Source organism: Ischnura elegans, chromosome 8 (assembly GCF_921293095.1).
Source record: "Ischnura elegans chromosome 8, ioIscEleg1.1, whole genome shotgun sequence".
NCBI classification, from domain to species: Eukaryota; Metazoa; Arthropoda; class Insecta; order Odonata; family Coenagrionidae; genus Ischnura; species Ischnura elegans.
This window is the reverse complement of record NC_060253.1, coordinates 94,339,391-94,359,457: the sequence shown is the minus strand read 5'-3', so window position 1 is coordinate 94,359,457 and position 20,067 is coordinate 94,339,391. Positions and strand designations below refer to the sequence as shown.

Here is a 20,067-nt window from a genome sequence, read left to right as displayed (position 1 = left end):
CGTAGAAGGCGGTGCGCGAGGGAAACCCTTTATTTCTTACTGCTTGTTTTTCACGTTCCCCCCTCTGCCTCCCTCTTACAAGGGAGTTGTGTTGGTCCGCTCTTTATGTCGTAAAATCAAGGGGGCCACCTCCCTAGGTTGACAAGGGGAGTTTCCGAAATGCGTATCGCAGAATAGGGTAGCTTCCTTCATCAAAGAAAACGAAAGGCACTGATTACGAGTCGTTACCCACCATTAGCGTACTCATAATATATAAATTATTTGGGTTTAGGAATCTCAGTTTAGACGAATCATAATGGTCAATTTTAACCTAATTTGAAAAAGGACATATTGACGCCCATGCGATGCCACTCAACGTGACGTCACAGGGACCTAGATTCTATACGAGTAGATAGGAGTTTTACATCGTCTGAGATTAAAAATGCATTCTTGAGGCAGAGAGCTCTGGGAAACATTTCTTAATAATCACCTATTAAAATTGCCTATGGTCGGAAAGTTTTTTTTATTTGATAGGGGAATAATAATCCTTATTTAAGCCAAGCGCCACCTGCCAGCAGGGTACTCTGCTGCGCTCATATCCTCGCACCAAGGTCAGCAGCAGTGGGAACCAGAATGACGTCACACAGGATTTTCCCAGCATTCATACTTATCCATCGCGTTCTCGCGCGCTTGAAATTTTCACTTTTCATTCGATCGCGAAAAATAGATATTGTCATTTAAAAATCTAAAAGCGTGAAATACATACTCCAGGAGGAGATAATAATCTTTCGATTTAGGCAATAAAAAAATAATTGGAAACCAGATTTAGATCAGAAAATCAGATCAGACCAGAAAATTAGATCAAACTTTGCAGTGCTAAGGCCGTCATTGCGCAATCTGACGTATGTAAGCGCGTGTGTAGGTGAGCAATCGCCGCAGCTGTCGCTCGTGAGGGATGGAAAAATTATCATGTGATTCAGGCTTAAGATTTGCCAATGGTGGTCCCCCCGGGGGTAAATATAAGGGAGGAAGAGTGAGCCTGCTACCCCCCTCTCCGAAATGAGGGCACATACACCACTGTATTATACATTTTTTATAGAGCTCTTATATCATGATATTTCATGATCATAATTAGTCAACACTCCTTAGATTGGTTTGAAGCAGTTATCCAGTCCTCTCTCCTATCCGCTAGCCTATTCATAGCGACGTATTTCTACTCTTTTGCATTCTTTACCACCTGCCCACTTAACTCAATCGGGTCCGTACCTTGTCCTTCTTCCCTTCCACCTGTCTACTACGATTGTTTTCTTCAGGCCATCCCGCCTCATAATGTAGCTAAAGTTGTCCCGTCATAATTTTTACCGAATTTATTCTGTTCAATTTTCAGAACATTGTCTCTTGAGATAGTGAAAGTTTTCTTGTAAGATGCTAATTTTTTTGGTTGCGATTAGAATTTTGGGGCTTTGCTTTTTTTTGGTGCATTGTATTGATTCTTGGCAATTTTGGTGTATCGTCATAATCGGCAGAAGGAGTGCATAGCTAATCATTGGCAGGTAAGGACCAACATCGAATCCCTTTTGCAATAAAAAATTACTATGCCGATCTACGAGGGACATTCTCATTTAAATATATGCGTTTTTTTGTGTCAGCTGTGATATTTGACAGGCATCTCGAGAATGGGTCTAATATCATTTTTATTTCCTTTATTCATTCACCCATATTATATAATTTTGACATGAAAATATGTATTTTCTATCAATGAAAAATGTTAGAGGTGGATGATATTGGTATTTAGGTAGGGTGACTAGCAATGGGGAGGCAGGAAAGAAATTTTCGGCAGAATAGCCCAGGCGAAGAGAGAATTCCACCAAAATTAAGATCTACTTACTGCGGGAAATTTGAACATCTAAGAAAACAGTTTATCAGAACTTACTTATCATACTTTGGATTATGCTTCTCTATGGGAGTGACGTATGGATATTGTCAAGGACCGGAATACGTATTCGCAAGTTTTTCGAAGGTTTTTCGAGTTAGATTGTGTCCATTAGACAATGACAGCAGCGGAAAATCAATAGTAGAGGTCCTCGAAATGTGGTACTATAGAAGAATGATAAGGATCTAATGAATCGACCTAATTACAAATGATGAAGACCTGAGAAGAGTAGGAGAGAAGAAAGGCTTCATGAAAATATTGATGTGAAGACAGAAAAGCCTTAAAGGCCATATCTCGAGACATGATGGCCTGATGATTACAATCGTCGAGGGACGATTATATGGCAAGAATGGAAAAGGAAGGCTTAAAGCGAAATATATGAACAGGTAACGAAGAATGTGAGAGAGAAGAAATACGTAGGTATGAAAATATTAGTTGATCGGAGAATTAAGGGGAGAGCTGCGTCAAAACAATCTTACTATTGTTGACCAGTGACGATCATCACTTGTAGATGTCCAAATTATATCACCTGTAGATAACAAAACCGCTGTATTTTTTTTACATCTGGTAAACATATTAGCTGTATATTAGTTTTACTAATGCAAAATCACACAATGTAAATATAGTGTTTGATAATCAAAATGAAATTGAGGCGATACGCTACTGGTTTACGAGGCTTCTAGGATATCTTTTTCGGCCACAAGATGTGAAAAACGGTAGCTCTTACAGAGGTCATCATGGGTTCTTGGCTTTTTTTTGCATTAAGACCTCAACAGCAGGACCTTTTTAAAAATATTCATTGTCTTCATCAGGCAATAACTCACGATTGCCTCTAATGGAGCGACATTTTTTACCATCTAGTGGACGAAAAAGGTACCCTAGGAGCATCATAAACCAGTTTCGCAGAATCGCCTCAATGTCATTTTGCTTAACGAACATCATTTTTACATAATGTGGAATGTAAAAATGATGTGAGATGGGTGAATGAATAAAGGATATAAACATGATATGGTGCCTATTGTAGAGACATTGCTAACACAAGGAACGCCAACATGCACTAAAATGAGAATGGGAAATACCTTGCAAATTATAATAACAAAACGGATTCGATTCTGGGGATGTTTGTTGTGCATTATATTATCAAAATCGTAGAAGTACTTCCTGGGGACTAGAATGTCTTCATTCGAGTACATTTGGCACTCTCCGAGGCTGCTGATTAGACGGCTCGCAGCCGGCAACAGCGTAAAGTGCAGTCAACCCAATTGTGATGCAATCTCCCCGCTTGTGATCCTCCGGCCGTGTCCACACCAAACCGTGGAGCTTGCTAAATGCGTTCGGACTAAAAATGAATATTTTTAGTCGCTCTCCCACCACCCGTAGACCTCCCGACGCTTCTCCCACGAAGAGTTCAAGCTAAAAATAAATGGGAAAGGTCTGGAGGCCGACAGACGAAGGGTATGCGTTGTTGTGTTTTGTTAACATGACAAGGAAATTTTTCACTCGCTCGTAAGGCCTGATTACGCAGTATATTAACCCGTGTGAGTCAGTGTCTAAATGCATGAATGATTTTGGTGCACCGAAACGAAAATATTACAATTACATGAACGAAATAAGAACAGGTTCTTTTTTATTTACGAGCATATTTTCGTTCATTCACTCTTTCTTACATTTAGACAAGGGATGAGTCGATTCTAATCGTCTGTTCTCGATTCCAACGATTCTCTGGCACGGAATCAGAATCGAGAATCGACCTCCAAAAGTCGATTCCGATTCCATCTATTCCAGTAAGACAAATATTTTTGTAAAGCTTGCTTGATCTAAGCTTGGGGCATTAATTTCGCCACACACCTGAGCCATTGTGCAGTACTGTTCATTATTAATTTACAATCCATGTCTGGTGCAGTTGATTTTTATTATTTCATTAAAGTTGAGGGAATGCTACTATAATACTAATTCACTATTTTTGATAAATATACTTGCTCTTTTGGCCAGTTGATTGTCTTTGTTATTTATTCAATTTAATTCCTAGATGGCAGCAATGCTACTAAAAAATCCATATGCAACCTGTTAGAATTGATAAGAATAGATGGAATCGGAATCGGGAATCGATTTGAAAGAATCGCAAATGAAATCGGAATAAAAAAAAAGTGGAGTGGACTCATCCCTAATTCAGACATTAACTCGTAGGTGTTGATGTGTCGTGTAACCAGGCCATTATAATAGCTGATTCATGATGTGCTCATATTCCTACTTTTCAGTCGCTTAGCTACTAAAATTGAGGCAAAATTGTTAAATCTAAATTTTATTTCTCGAGCGAGATATCGATAATTATTTTCCATCGCCCGCTTTAAATTCATCAGTTAATTGCTGAACTTTAGAGAAAAGATTTAAAAATGGTGAAATTTCGCAGAATTCATATTAATTTCTGAACGGTTTAAAAGCTTGTGCGTCATAATCAAGGAGAGACTCGTGCGATACTATTAATAGTGACACGCCAGCGTTGAAACCGGTCGGAAAAAAGTATATATTGAGTCGAGTATTACAAAGTTTTTATCATTTTTCCCGTCTTCTGTTTTTATCCGAAGATAGTCAAAGCCTGCGGAATTAATATAGATCCATTTCAATTTTTGCGACGTGGTAAATGTGCATTTATATTACTTTACGAGCGGCAATTCAGAGCACCGTTCTTGTGTCAATGTCGATTAGCAATTATTTTCACATTTAGGTTTGTTTTCAATACTTAATAATATTTATTTTGTTTCAATGCATATCGATTCCTTTCTGATTTCACTTTCCAATACGTGTGGTAACTCATAGAAGAAAAACCTGCGATACATACTAAGCGTGTCTTTTTTGAATTAATCATCGGACATTATGGGTTGGAGTCGGTTATAATCGTAGGTAATCTTCTACACTCTCAGTTATACGTAGGTGATAATAAAAGGTCTGCATTAGTGCTGGTTTTTTTATTAATTTTTCCGTCCTCTAACCTAATTAAAAGAAAAATCTCATTTTTACCGGTGAATTTAAATTCCTTTTTAAACATCCGTCGCCTTAGCAAAACCTTCCATTAGAAAAAAATGCCAGGACTGTGGGTGCGCCAAATATATTCCAATTTGGGCCCTTATTACTGCCTTTGACTTAAACATGATTAAAAAGCTAGTGTTCAAAATAAAACTATGTCAAATCAAACATTACTATACATCCATTCATAATATGCAACGAGCATCAGCTGAAAACGTACTGCCCAATAGTAGAGATAGCTAGTGAAGCGACACGAAAATGTTTCGTTTCGACCCGGATGGAAACAAAAATACGAGGACTAGGTTACAGGACGAAATTAAAATCACCAAGGAGTTTAGTTTCGACCCGGGACGAAACTTGACTCTCAGGAACGAAATTAAACTAATCGAAACTCCGCTGCTCACAGTTAAGTTTCGATCCCAAAAATTGAGTGGAGGGGAATAAGAGAGAATAGTTTCGACCCATTACGTGTGACATACGCGTAGAGAGGTTTAAACACTGAGCTTAAAAATCCAATGGCTAGTTTGCATCCACCGTTCCCCTGTTAGTGGTAAAAATATGAGAGCCCCACGCATCCAATGGCGGTAGGCCGAACCTCTGCTTTTCATTCAACCATACTTGGTACTCGGTGTGTGGGTCGAAACTAAACCATTCGAAGGTGAAGCACGTGGTCCCTCCGGTGCGAAACATTATCTGTGTCTTGTTCCGTCCCAGAGTTTTACTTCAGTTTTGACCCGAAGTAGTTTTGACTCAGATTTCGTTTAGACCCTAAGTTTAGCTCCCAGGGTTTAAATCCATATCGTCTCGTTTTTACATTTCGCTCCCGGGAACTAAACTATTGAAATTTTACTGGTTTTGACTTTCCCTTTACATCCCTGACTCAAAGTGCGATTATAATTGTCTGCAACTGTTAATCGTTGAGCTTTTTTGAACGATAGCGTTGAGCGAGTATTGACAATACCATTGTGCAATCTCACGCATTTTTAGATGTATAATATTTCAGACAGAAATAATTTCACATTTTCGTCCAATTATTTTTGTCCTTAAAAAAACAGAGCAATAAAATGTTGAAAAGCCTGAATACCCTAGAAAACCGTTTTCATGGTAACCGTAAAGTGCACCTAAAAAATAGTTTGCGCTGATGTATCTCAGTAACTAAGGAGTTGCGACCTTACGTTAAGAGACAAAAAGTGCTTAAAATTATCTCCCTTACCACCTCCTGAAGTATTACTGATTTATCGCAAAACTCCGTGTATACAGCCATAGGAATGACCGAAGTAGGATACCCTAAGGAAGTTTAATATGGAGCGGTTTCACAGGCTCAAGCCTGAAGTTCTCAGTTATACCCTATAATATGCTTCAAAATTGTTCAAGTTGACGCGACAGAATGACTTGAATCTTCGTCATCGATCTGTAACGGTTACCATTTACCATTAGCATGTTTAAAAATTTATGTCCATGCTATCGGAAAGTATTTACTGGTTTTCAAACTTGTTAAGTATGTATTTATTCGTCATTGAGGTTTCAAATATTCATAATTGATGTTTTATAATATTTACCACAGGTCTTTATGAAATGGAATGCCATATTTGTTGGAGTAAATGATTTATCATTATTCATGCTCTATTTATTTAGTTATTTATTTTTTCATGTTCTACCCTAAATGTTGTGATGGGTGCATACATAGGTTTTCATGCTATGATTGATTGAGTTAACTTCAAGATTTCATTTCTATGTCCTGATGTGTTAGTTGTGCTGAATTCCATTCGGAAATATTTTATATATTTTGTAAAATTTTATTTTGTGAGCACTTTTGTATGCTATATCCTTTTTATGTTCTTAATGGACTATTTTTCCAAGAACAATAAATATTTTATTATTATTATTAACGGTTTAGAAATAATAACGAGATTTTCTGCTCACCCGTACGCAACGTGTTAAAATCACGGAAACCAGTTTAAGCCTAAAAATCCTATAATTATAAAAAAAGAGTCAAAGTCAACAAAAGAGTCCTGGTAAATTCATTAGTAATTAAAAATTAGTTTTTTTTCTGGAGAACTTTCTTGTCTACTGGGTAGAAATCTAATCCCTCTGAAATCCATTTCCTTTACTCTTGCGGTAGCGAACTGAATAATTATCGTACAACTCACGATCAGATTTGGGGCATGGCCTGGCATTACCCTCATTATATCCATATAGTTTCTTCTTCATCATCAAGCGTCATCAATTCTAAGACTGGTTTGACGCAGCTCTTCACTCAATTGTCAATCAACTAATCTCTAAACACTTATATAATTCTTCTGCTTTAAATATTTAGATGCTTTGAATCTTACCTGTCGAAAACAGTCGTAGATGTGAAATAGTTATAACACATGAAAAAAGTATGGTACAGAAGCAAAGTGGCAGGTATCCTGTGTATCCATAAGTGATAATAACGGCAGCGGAAATAGGTTAGTTGACTTGTATTGTAGCTTATGTATTCCTTAATGCATGTTTCTGAATTTTCCTTGTAGTTTTAACAGCACTTTTTTCATTTTCAAGCTTCATAGGCAGATTGCCTTCATGATTAGGTACATGGGCGTACCCAGCGGGGGGCAGAGTGGGGCAACTGCGAAGCGAAAATAAATTTAGTTGAAAACAAAAGTTAGGAACAAATTTTCTTTTGAAGAAAAATGATACTAGTATAACACATGGAACTAAAATAAAAATCATAATTTTTTACAGCAAATAATTATAAAAACTAATGAATTGCTGTCATAATTTCCTTAAAATTTTGGTTTCATTAACCTTCTCTGTGCAAAAAAGTTAAAACTTAAACGACCACGGCTAGTATTGCTCCCCCTAGTCATGACTCTGGGTAAGCCCAAGAGTAGGTATAAAGTTTTTTCTTCGCATGAATTTGAAAGTATAATTTATTATCATGCTTAAAATTTTTATGACCGTCTGGTGTGCATGAGTGAATCCTCTTGCATGCTGGTGATTGATCACCCCCCGCCAAACACCTTAAATGATGCTCACAGGGTATTATATAGATGTACGTGTAAAAAATATTCAAAGTCGAAAATAGCAAAGCTATTAGCGAGCGACGTCGAGTGCGGAGCGGAACCGATGAAACAACAGATGCGCCAACTCACTTATATTTGTTTCGACTCAAACCACGCCCAGTCTACTTGAGGGTTACATCGGTGCTGCCCTAAAAAATCTCTGAGCGCAGAAAAACCTTAGGGCAATAAATAGATTTCCTCCCAGTTTCTTCTACAAAATCAGAAGAAAATTACGGTGTTAATTCCAATTTTTCGTGTCCTTATTCAAAAATTGTTGTTTGTTAAAAATTGACACAGACGATTGCCTTATAGGCCCTTGATTTTATAGATAAAATCAGGGACGGTCTGGGTTGATTAAAGGCCTCGGCCCGGCTGGGGCCTTTCTTACGGAAATATTAGGAAATTTCATGCCCGGAAATGGATTTTGACGCTATTCTTGCTCCTAAAAACTAGATAAAAGTTAATAAAAAATAACAATTCAGTAAGAAAAATGCTATGGAAAGTGAGAATTTTAATAGCTTGTAAAATTTAAAAATGTATTGTGGCTCTATTATCTATAAAGAGAATTTAAATTGCACTGAAATCTAAAACACCTCTTGAATGACCCTTTCAATAAAGCATCAGGTTTCCTCTTCTTCATTTTCTCTTTTTCATCAACTTATGACACCTTTTTATTTTATAATATCTTCATACAGAGTATAGGAGCGCCGAATACTAAAATATATTGTGGTAGCTTGTACCGTGGGCTTTGCTCCGGAACATTTTCTAAATGAAAAATAGTGAATTTTAAAGTTTTTTAAAAGCATTTTAGAAGAGTCATATGACCAACGTGTGAATCCTGATACCTCGACTCGCGATAAGTCGACAAGCCTGACACATATTTTTGGCTATAAAAAAAGAAACAAAAGATAAACAGCACGGTATTTTCGTAATAAGCTAATTTAACATTCGGTAAAAATTATGTTTATGTAGGTACTACTACAGAGCAGTGAATTTGTAGCTTTGAAAAGACTGAGATTATATTTAAATAAATCCCAAACTACCATTAAAAGAATAAATTCCTACAGTAAATTCAAATCATTTAATAGTCTTATATTATTTAGGCTACACCCCACCAAACGAATTTTTGCTGGGGCTCGGGCCCCCTCGGCGCCACTGACTGAGTATGTTGTGAATAAAGCAAATAAAGAGTAGAATTGGGTGAGAGATAAAATAAGTCGAATTTAATATTAGCAAAAAAACTTTGGTTCAAGTAATCGGAGTATTTTTTATTACACTTTTCATGCAAGCTTCACGAGAGACGAGAGCTTAGTGGGGGCCCATTAAGCTCGTGGCCCTCGGCGATAGCCGACCAGCGGCCAGACCACTCCTTGTAAAGCCTTAATCACACGACCATTTTTTCGTAATTTTCGAGTGATCACTGGAAAATGATCGTCGCCGCGCAATTGTTTTTCGCGGTCACTCCAATGATGAGGATTCCCATCACTATTTTCATCACTCGTCCGGTCGCTTTTTCCGTCGCTGAAACCGTCACTGAAACACCATATCAGCCAATCAGAATGCATGTCAGAATGGAGCGATTGCAGCGCAACGTTCGTCAATCATGGGAACGACATAGGTAAACATAAACACGCTATATATTCTCGTGATGCGGGTCCTATGACAACGAGCTGTGATATCGAAGTGATGCGAAAGGCGACGGCGGGAGGGACCGTGTGATTCAGAAAAATGATCATTACAGTGATCACTTTTACCTTCGCGAAAAGCGGTCGCTCGAGTGATCACTTTTTGCGACTTAAAAAATGATCGTGTCATTCAGGATTAAGACAGAGATTATTAGCTCTATACTTTACCTGGTCATAGGTGAATTACAGTTGACCGTATGCTTCGCCACATTGTTCAGTGATTCTGTCGTTACTTCTATGATGAGAGACGGTAAGGGTTAAAAAAAGGGTAATATTTAAAGGTGGAAAAAATTTAGGAAAACGTATTTTTATTCACAATTACATTTCATCTGTGCCTGTTCGAAGTTTGGAGAGTGCAAAACAGAAAATCAGAAAACAGTTTAATGTCACGTGAATAGTACGAGTACGGTATAAAAACTAAATTTTTCGTAATGAAATACAAATAGGTACATGTATGTATCTGTGAATCGAGGAATAATGCAAAACGTTTTTTCGCTGAGTATTTTTTGACTGTTTTTGAATAAATCTAGTCGCTTTACTTTTGTTCTACTTATTTAAAAAATGTGACGATAACATTTTGATGAATCGATGACGTTAACTGCATGATAATGGAACACTTGATGGATATGAAGGCACTAGAAACAATTTACCGGGCTGGTTTCGAGTCTAGGCCATTATCCTCGTTGATGGAGAAGGTGAACTCCTGTGGGCGAAAGAAAAACACTGAGTTAGATTCTCCACGGTTATTTCATAGAGGCAGGACTACGAAAAACATATTGAATTATTTGGGTTGCCATAGGAGCCATGGAATTGATGGGTAGATAATTATTTTTTTTCTCCTCTTATCTTGACCTTGTTTAATACATATTATAATATTTCCTGGAGTTTAGGTCAATGTATTTAATGAAAAAAAGTTATAGCCAACGTTTCGATTTATTATGAATCATCATCAGGGCTATGCAAGAAAAAACACGAAGAATATAAAATACAAAGATAACAACGATATACAATATTTTTACATAAAAATGTTACGATCGCGTTTTTAAAATAAAAAGCATGGATCGGGCAGACTCTGCAAATCTGCCGGGATTAGAATCCGAGCCACCGGGAAGGGAAGCCACAACATCAACCCGATCCCCAGGAGATGGGGTTATATGGAATTGGCGTGAAGGGATTGGGAGGGCAAACAGTTTGGGTGAACAAACAAGAAATAGACAACAAGTGGGGTTTGAGTGAATGTCAAGGTTTTGACGCCATGGGGATGCTTAACTTTAACAAAGTTGAGTCAGTGCAAAATAGAACATCATTGAGAAGTCCATCCGGGCTATTGGCAATTTAAAAATTTTCCATTAAAATCTAATGTAAGCCCTTTGTCATCATACGTCCGTCCGATTTTAGACGTTCGCAAACTGAGGTTTCACTCTTTACTTACAAGAAATGGATTAGAGGATTGTGTACCTTTTTCTGTATCAACGTGTTGATTTCCTCTTGGTCGCAAACTTCTGCCTGTTCCGCTCTCCCATTCATCTCCTTCCTGTGTTGAGTCTCATCGGATTTGCAGCGACTGGCAAAGAAACGATGGACCACCGGCGTCAGTTGGTCGATGTGGACATCTTTCGGGTCTGTTGGACCTATGATGTAGGTGGCCATCAGTCCGACGGCCAATGAGATCAATAGCCCGATGGGACTGTACCAAGTGTATGAGATGCGGAATATCCAAGGGACATCTTCCATAGCAACCTCTTCCACGAGGGTCGATGTGACGTTGGAAACGAACGCCTGCTCCAGGAAATGCCTGCGGAAGGAATAAAAAATGACTGAGTTTAAAATAAATTTTTTTTATATAATAGTTATATTTTAATAACCAAAAATATTTTTACAATAAATATTTTTTTGTTATTTTCAGCGTGTAGGGTGAAATGTAGTGAAATTTCCAGTAATTTCTTCGAGAAAAATCGCAAAATCACCATACAGTAATCAAACTACGAACCCCTGGTTTTACAGGCCGGGGCGCCGATCATTATGCTAAAAAAATACTATATATTATATCAAAATATCCTGAAAGTTGACCTCCCGAAATGCAGTGTTGGTTATTTCCGGCGTGTGGAATGAAACAGAGGAATTTCCAGTAATAGGGAAGTACACTAGTGTTTCGAATGCACCAAACACATTTTTAAAATTAGAGTTCAGAATAACATAATGTCGTAAAAACACAGTTTAAATCCTAATAGTGAATACTTGATTCGAGATGACCGTCCGAAATATGGAAAAATTCAAAGGCCGCTAAAACGGGTGTCCATGTTGAATATTAACCGTGACGTCACAAGGCAGTAGCAGAAGGCAGCTTCTACGCCGTTTAGTTCTACCACTATTATTGCATAGAAAAATTACTGTATTTGAGGGTATCCGTTTTTTGCTGTCATAAAATATCTTCAGAATATATATGTGGCTGCTTCTCTTTTGAGTAAATGACTTCATCATTGAGTAGTATATTAATATTCATTTCACGTGTCAACTTCAAGTTTGGAAAGAGTAGTACGAATAGCACATTGAATCTTAAAAAAAAGATGATGGTATTTATTTTTCGCTGGGCATATTTAGGCACAATGCCGTTTAGCATGCCAAAACTCTTTTTGTAAGAATCGAGTCAAACTAATAAACCTATGTCAGACGTTTGCTGCAAGACTTATTCGTTGCGTATGTACGTATTCACGCCGGCCGGAACGTTCGCCCTTCGCAACTAGAATCATGGGATGTTAGCCTTATTTCCGTGCTAGCTGGTGGGGTCAATGGTTCGCTGTCCAGGATGGGTTCAAGAAAAGATAATCTTGGTTGGGAGAAGGAAAATTCCAACGATTTATAAATGGTATACCAAAATTTGATGTATTTATGGTCACTGAATTTTTGAAAAAGGAGGACAGGTTCAACGCTCCATAGAAATGCGAGACGTTAAGGCTAACAAGGGGAGACCACGTACCTTGCTCCATGTTTTTCAATTAGGGCCTTAGTTAGGCTGTAATTAATTAATTTTCATGCGTTACTTTTTACAAGTAATATATATAAATGCAAAATATCCTCAATCATCCAATGGTTCGGTTGGGGTAGTGGTAGCGTGTACGGTGTCAGGGAAATATTCCCACTATAAGAACCAGGGTTCAAGACTGCATCATGGCATTATATTTTGTTGTCTTCGTTGTGATCATACGGCGTCAAGTTTATCATTAATTATAATTACAGCAATCATTGACATGAGACAATTTTTTTATCATCATAATGGCGTTAAGGTATTTTTGCAGTGTCATTACAAACGCAGAGATACGATGACTACAAGGGTTGGTGTGCGCTAAAATGTCAATTTTTTCTTTGCTTATACTGACCAACTTCCACATTAAAAATGAAAACCACTGTTGCATGAGCACATACCATTAAAGGCTCGCGGCGAGCAATAATATGCGTACAGACATAATTAATATGAACACAAAGCGAATATAAAATGCCATATATCTCGAACACTTGTAATTCACATTACTCCAAAGGGAGTTTACTTACTCAGTACCTACCTCAGTACCTTGTACTCAGTACCTACCAGTTTACCTCAGTAGCAGTGCTAAAAGAACCATTCCGAAATATAATTTCAATTAACAAATAGGATGAAATAAAAGTTGATAATCCTGGACCGGGTGCGCTGGCGTATAAAATACGTCAATCTTTGAAAACCAAGGATTTCAACATTGAACGTACATTCTGGGCTAGAATGGTCTCGTGTATTCCTACAATGTTACTTTGACTGCCTATATTGCGAGTTTTCAAAGTTCGAGGCATTGTAGCTAATTTTTTAGATCAGCAAGATGAACCCGTCACCAGTGGAGTACAAATTACGCCGCGCGACCTGCCGTGTACCTTTATATCTGTATCACCTATAAATGTACTAATTTCAACAAATAAAGATTAACTTTAACAAAAATAGTTTGTTATCATATATGCACATATCATGGGCAAAGTACGTATTTTGCCCGGTCGTATAAAATAACAGTCGCGCCATAATTCTTTAACCAAACTACTTTCAGTTTATACATTACATAGGTCTACGCGGAAGATGCTATATTTTGACTCAACACACTTTCTGATATGACTGAGGTACCTATTAAGTAAATTATTATAATATAAATATCAATTTGATCTTACAATACCTTCAAATGATCTGCAAAACAAAATATCATCGATAGGTAGGAGTCAGGAGCAGCCTTGAACCATTTATTCCATATGGAATATCTTCTCCAGGCTTTTGTTTCGACGTCGAGATGAAATTTGGAACAAAAAATCATTTATAATTCTATTTTGAATTCATATTTTCGGTGCCAGACGACATTTTTAGGAAGCAAACGCCACCGATTCCAGGACACTCGCCGCGCTAAAGAAGGCGACGGAATACAGCGATACTCCACTGGTGACTACTGCCTTGTGACGTCACATTTCAATCAAGATGGAGGCACTGTGTTTCAGCGCAACATGAAATTTTCCGACTTTCAAAACGTTTTAAAGTGCATACCCCAGATGCAGAAAATAAAAGTGACTATACTAATGTTTCTTTTTTAGGCTAAACTTTCAAATTCAGCAATAAAAAAAAATTAGTGAACTTCCCTATTGCAACGAGAAAAAATGACAAATACAGTAATCAAACTACAACCGCTGGAATAACGCAGATCATTATGCTAATGAGGATCCAGAATATGCAGTTGTATGGAAAGTTATTCGAAGGTTCTTTGAGGTAGGTGGTAGTATTGAAATTTTAGTTTACGTCAGATTTCAAGATTTTCTAAAGTGGCTCTTAAAAATAGAAGATGAGAAAATAATCCAGACATATAATCATAATAATAATACAACCTAATTTATAATTAGTTGTTACCGTATGGGCCAACCGAAGCCTACAATCATTCATTTATTTTGGATTCGTATACAAGGCTTACATGACGTGATGCTATTTAAGCATATTTAATAATAGCTAACAAATAATTTTAAGCTGCTGAAGCTTTAGAATGCTGTTAAGCATATTTAATAATAGCTAACAAATAATTTTTTCGGTTATTTTACTGACATCGTCATTTTTCAAGAACAATATTTGCAGTGATTAATGATTAAAATTCAGGCTATAATGATAAATAATATAAATAGATGTTTATTTACAATAAGTAAGGTGGTATAAGACGTACGTGGATGTAATTGCAGCGTCCATTCCAGGATAATTGGTGCCGTTGAAATACAATCCACAACCTTCGGTGGAGACAGGTTTCTTGGGAAAAACCAGCCGTCCACTTGACATGGCTATTTGATTCCCGAAACAAATGACTCCCATCACAATCAGCCCGGTCACCCCGCCGATGAATGTGCCCTGGAAAGTCAACGCCACGAATATTACGAAAGAGGATCCTCAAGTCGGCCTTTAAATGTGTTGTCACCCACCGCGCATTTAAATGGGCTTACAGAAGTCGCCACTTGCGTCGCTGACGGACAAATTGCTACGACTTTCACGGGAATGTAAGGAACGCCCGCTCCCAGCGGGCTTTCCCCGCTCTTTTCAATGCAGGTCACAGAGGGATAGGCGCGTTTCTTATTTTAAAATGCAGAAAAAAAGGCAGGGTCTTATGTACAAATTTAATTGGAATGTTCATGTACAAATGGAGGTCAGAGGACCTCTTTAAACACAACATTGGAAGTAATTACACTATCCTCTGTTAATACTTGTTTAGCGTTTTCCTTAATATTTACAAAAATATTTTGAAAAGATCTTACCCTAGAGAATGCTGCAGGAAGTTGGCCATGAGAGAATACAGGGTCAGGCAGGAATAAGCCAGCTCTTTGCAAAGTCTGGCCCTGAGCCTTGTTAATTGTAATCGCATAGGAAACCTTAATGGGAAATTGTCTGCGAGTCAAATAAAAAGGCATGGTGGGATCCGACGGCTTAACTGTATTCTTGGGATGAGGACAATCTTGCCGGAAACGATTATTTTTTATCGATTATTTTTTTAATCGATTGTTATTTTTTTAAAACAATTTTAGGAAACAATAGCAATATTTAGGAAGTAAGATATGCCGTCGCATGTTCTCTGATAAATACTCTGCATTTTGGTACCTCATTTGTAGAGTTTGGTTGCGTAGAAGTTGAGAAAATGGTATCTATACAGTAGAAATAATATAGGGGATAATAATGGGTGTCAACCGAAATTTAATTCATGATGATGTGATTTTCAAATTAATAACTCTTCAATGCTATTCCTTGTATTTGCAAAGACGATTCTGCAAAATATTTGAAAAAAGTGGATCATATTGCACACATCACCGCGCCGCGGACATTTTTGAGACCCAATAAAATGCGACCGAAGAGGGAAGTGAAATCAGCCCTCTACGGAATGGTACAGGGTGGTTTCCTATTATTTTTCATTGCCTAAATCGAAACATTGTTATTCCTGGAGTGCATATTTCACGCTTTTAGACTTTTTAATGACGATATATATTTTTCGCGATTTAATGAAAAGTGAAAATTCGTGAAAACGCGACAGCTAGGGCTAAGTAAGAATGCTGGGAAAAGCCCATGTGACGTCATTCTGGTTCCGGCTGCCGCTGTTGGAGGCCATCTTAGTGCGAGTCTATGAAGGCCGGTACGATGCACTTGTTGTGTCTAATATAAAAAAAATCCTCTTTATTTCTCTTGTCAGGCTATTCTAGTGAAGAGAAATGTTATTTTACTGCGGTTTTCATAGATTCCGCGGGTTATTGTGGAAATCACTAGACAGGCGTTTAGCGGTGTTGTAATTGTAGCAAAAAGCACATAGAGGGTATTGAAGTTATGAGGACAAGTATTTGAAAAGGTGTGAAATTTAGTCAAGGTTCTAGCTTTAATTTATCGTGCAAATCAGTATATTGAAGGCAGAAACTTATCAGTGGGAGATTGGACATAATTGATCATAATCTTTTGGCGAGTTCCGAAAAATAACGACTATTCCTACTCTGCTACACATAACCCTTATCCAAGTTGCATTCGAAAATTATTTAAAAAATTTAAGATCACCTTAAGTGGTAGTTTACTGGAGTATTTTGTGGGCTGAGTTATTGGTTATTTCTTTTTATTCAATTTTTGGTCAAGGTATAGTACGGAAGGTGGCAGAATATAATGTATTACGTGACTATCCAAATCGATGAATAATAATTTTTTTCTCATTGATAATTGAATATTTTTACAGAATTTTTTTAGTTGCTTACTTGACAGCACCATGTGACTTTTTTTCAAATCCATAATGAGTATTTTCTTTGACGTGGATGGATTATACAAGCATTTCATTTTTGTGAATCAGAATACTGGGTTGTTTGGTTGGTGTTGATAATTTAAATACCGTAGCGTTGGCCCATGGAATGAACATCCCGGAGACGAAAAGAGACAGCATTGGTCCACTTGATATGCCCTCCAGTGCCCAGACGACCTATAAAAGAGGGAAACATTTTTCAGCATATCATCGTTGTTTAAATTTATTTTTAATCGTTTTTTTTTCAAAGTAAGCACATGAACATTTTCTGAATGAGACTAAGTTTGTGTTTTATGTCGTTAAGATAAGAGGTTATTAAAATACGACGAATGAAAGGTTATTGTAAATAAGGAGAGAAAGGAAACAGACAAAAAGACACCGTCATTCACTCGCTCACTTACTCAACTAGAAGATTTGCTATGAAGAACTTGATAGAACTTTTTCTTACTTGAAAACTGCTTCCTATGTCAAAATTATTTTCCGAATGACGCTCTTTAATATTATGTTCGAAAGGATTATAACCGTATTTAATGGTTTGATGTATGATTTGTTCATAAAATACATTCGCTTTAGAGAATGGTTTGTTTGACTGGTGCCAATGTGACACTAATGGAAGAGCGTGCCATAATATACTTAGTGCCATATATGCCGTATTATGGTGTTGATTGATATTTCAGGCGAGCTGGTGTAAATGGGATGCATAACTGAACATGAAAAATTTGGGTAACTTGCTAGAAGCTGCGAAATTGCCTATATTTTGTAAGTGCCGCAATTAAATGCTGAGTGAAAAAATAGTTTTATTTGAAATAAATACGATTCTATTCGATGTACATGCATATGTGGGAAGGAACCTGAGAACTTGACAGATATCGGTGCTTATTATGCTTTTACGATTCCATCATATTATGGGGTTAATTAACCCATTCAGGGTAAGTGAGGTGTGACAGTAGATTAAATTAACATCATCGACAGCAAGTATCTATTTTCGAAGTACCGCCTTAGGTTATGTTTTAGCGGTGGCAGCCAAATGCATCACAAATGGAGGTAACTTTAAATTTATGGAGGTAACTGCTGTGTTCAAAATCCCTCTCAATTACGAATAGTATGGTTACAACTCTAGCGACTGTATAATCAGCACGAATCTCCCCTTTTATACCTAGATGTTGGGAAATGATTTGAGCTCCTAATGATTGTGGAGAAGTCATGAACTGGCTATCTCGCACTTCTGGAAATCTGATGTGATTGTGCCAATATGTTTCTGCAATACTGCCTCACCTGTATTACGCCTTCCAAGTGCTGAACAACGATTACCATCAGGACACAGTACACTCCAATAACGACACACATGACCTTCATGATGAAAGATGCCCGTTCTTCGGAGGGTTTTACCTTCATAAAAGGCTTTACGAAGTATTCGTAGAGTACTCCAGCCATTGAATTTAAACCCGTTGACATTGAGCTGTGGAAGAAAAGGAGAGAGATTTAGATATAAATGGAGAGCTTAGTAGGGTTGTAAGCTAAAGGTCATGGCCAAAATGGCCCCGGGTTCAAGTCCTAGATGAAGTCTTGGGATATCCCAAATAAAAATCCTCTGGGATTATAATCCCCAAATAAAACTCTGTGCGAGGTGGCACAGAGGAAGGGGTGATGTTAAGTTGATGTATGTACTTTGGATGACTGACATCAATTTTATATATGTTTTTATTTTAGCATCCATTATTTTAAAGGGTTGCGTTTTCTGTATTTCATTTGTTGTTTTTTCTATTTGCTTTATTGATTTTTTAGTGTTTTGTATTGAGTTAGTGCCTGGATTACAGTGAAAAAACAAGGTTGGAAAAAGCCATATTGATGTGTAGCGTTAAAGAAAGATAAAATAATGACAAGTGGTGTTGAAGTTTTGTTTTAATTAATTACTTTGTTACGTTAAAGTTCTCCATCCGAGGAATCGGACCCACCGAACTACGAAAGTATTTTTTGTTTGCCTAAGAAAGAAGAAAGAGTGTTTCAAATTTGAAGTGTTTGCATATAATTTAAGTTGGATGGCATTATTTTCTTTTGCATATTTCGCCGGATTCAGTGGCGGTGGGTTAAAGTGCTAGCCGGCCAAACAAGAGGTCGCGGATTCGAGTCCCGCCCGGGTAAGTTGCCGGGTAGGCATGGATGTTCGTGTAATTATTGTAAATTTGTTGAACATCCCGATGTAAAATGACCGATATGTGCCGTATTCGGTGGTATGGAACTTAATAAATAAATTTTAAGAGAAGGGTTACCATACCTTAAAGCTGCGCTGAAAACGCCGGCCATGAAGAGTCCCGGAAGTCCTACCAACGATCCCGCCACGTCCATCACAAAGTAGGGCAGAAGTTGGTCCGATGCTCCGACGATCTCAAACGAAGAAGTAACACTATCACAACGTATCAAAGTTGCCGGGTCGTTAAAAGGTGTTAGTTAAGGCCACAACCAGGGACCGACTCTGGTTGCTTTCTAAAAAAAACTTATATCATGACTTACCATGGGAAATATACATAGCCAGAAATTTATTTCTTAAAGGGATGGGGATGAGGCTCGTTCAATTCAACCGTCCCATTTACAACCCGAAATTAATCAAATTCAATTGAATTTGAATTGGCATAGAGATTTTAGGTATTGGTGTATCGAGATATTTACCCAAAATTGTAGAAATAAACTTTTATGAGGTAGCAATTTATGAAACGCTAATAATGAACAGACACTAATGTTGTATTTAGTCGTTCGTACACTATTTATTATCGTATATACACGTACAATATTCTTGGGAATACTGAAAAGAATTTCGGGGGATGTTGGAGCTTCTTTGGCACTTTCCCTGACTACGTGTCTGTTCGCTGCATAAATTATTTAATCCAGAACTAACGTACCCATATATTTTAATTTACTGCCTTATACCATTGTTAAAGGCTTTGACGGTTAACAGAGTATTTTGTGTGTAAATATTTTAGAAGTCATTTTTAATTAAGTGCTATTTCATAAAAATCCGTAACTTATAAGGTAAAAATGAGTTTATACTTTTCGTTTCTCAGCAAAAACTGTATTCTTCAGTTAAAAAAGTGCAGTTTCGAACCTTC

At 37.4% G+C, this 20,067-nt stretch overlaps 1 protein-coding gene across 4 annotated transcripts in view; it reads right to left on the bottom strand.

The window, feature by feature from the left end:
- Positions 1–9,956: 9,956 nt before the first annotated feature.
- Positions 9,957–20,067, bottom strand: part of LOC124163526 (sodium-coupled monocarboxylate transporter 1-like) — a 57,394-nt gene continuing 47,283 nt past the window's right edge. For all 4 annotated transcript variants that reach the window (XM_046540493.1, XM_046540492.1, XM_046540489.1 and 1 more), the window contains exons 10-15: positions 19,239–19,348; positions 18,239–18,422; positions 17,054–17,140; positions 14,876–15,054; positions 11,124–11,460; positions 9,957–10,368 (exon numbers count right to left, since the gene is read on the bottom strand). In XM_046540493.1, coding sequence (XP_046396449.1) covers positions 10,312–10,368; positions 11,124–11,460; positions 14,876–15,054; positions 17,054–17,140; positions 18,239–18,422; positions 19,239–19,348 — 954 coding nt within the window. In that variant the 3' untranslated portion in view covers positions 9,957–10,311. The remainder of the gene's footprint in view (positions 10,369–11,123; positions 11,461–14,875; positions 15,055–17,053; positions 17,141–18,238; positions 18,423–19,238; positions 19,349–20,067) is intronic.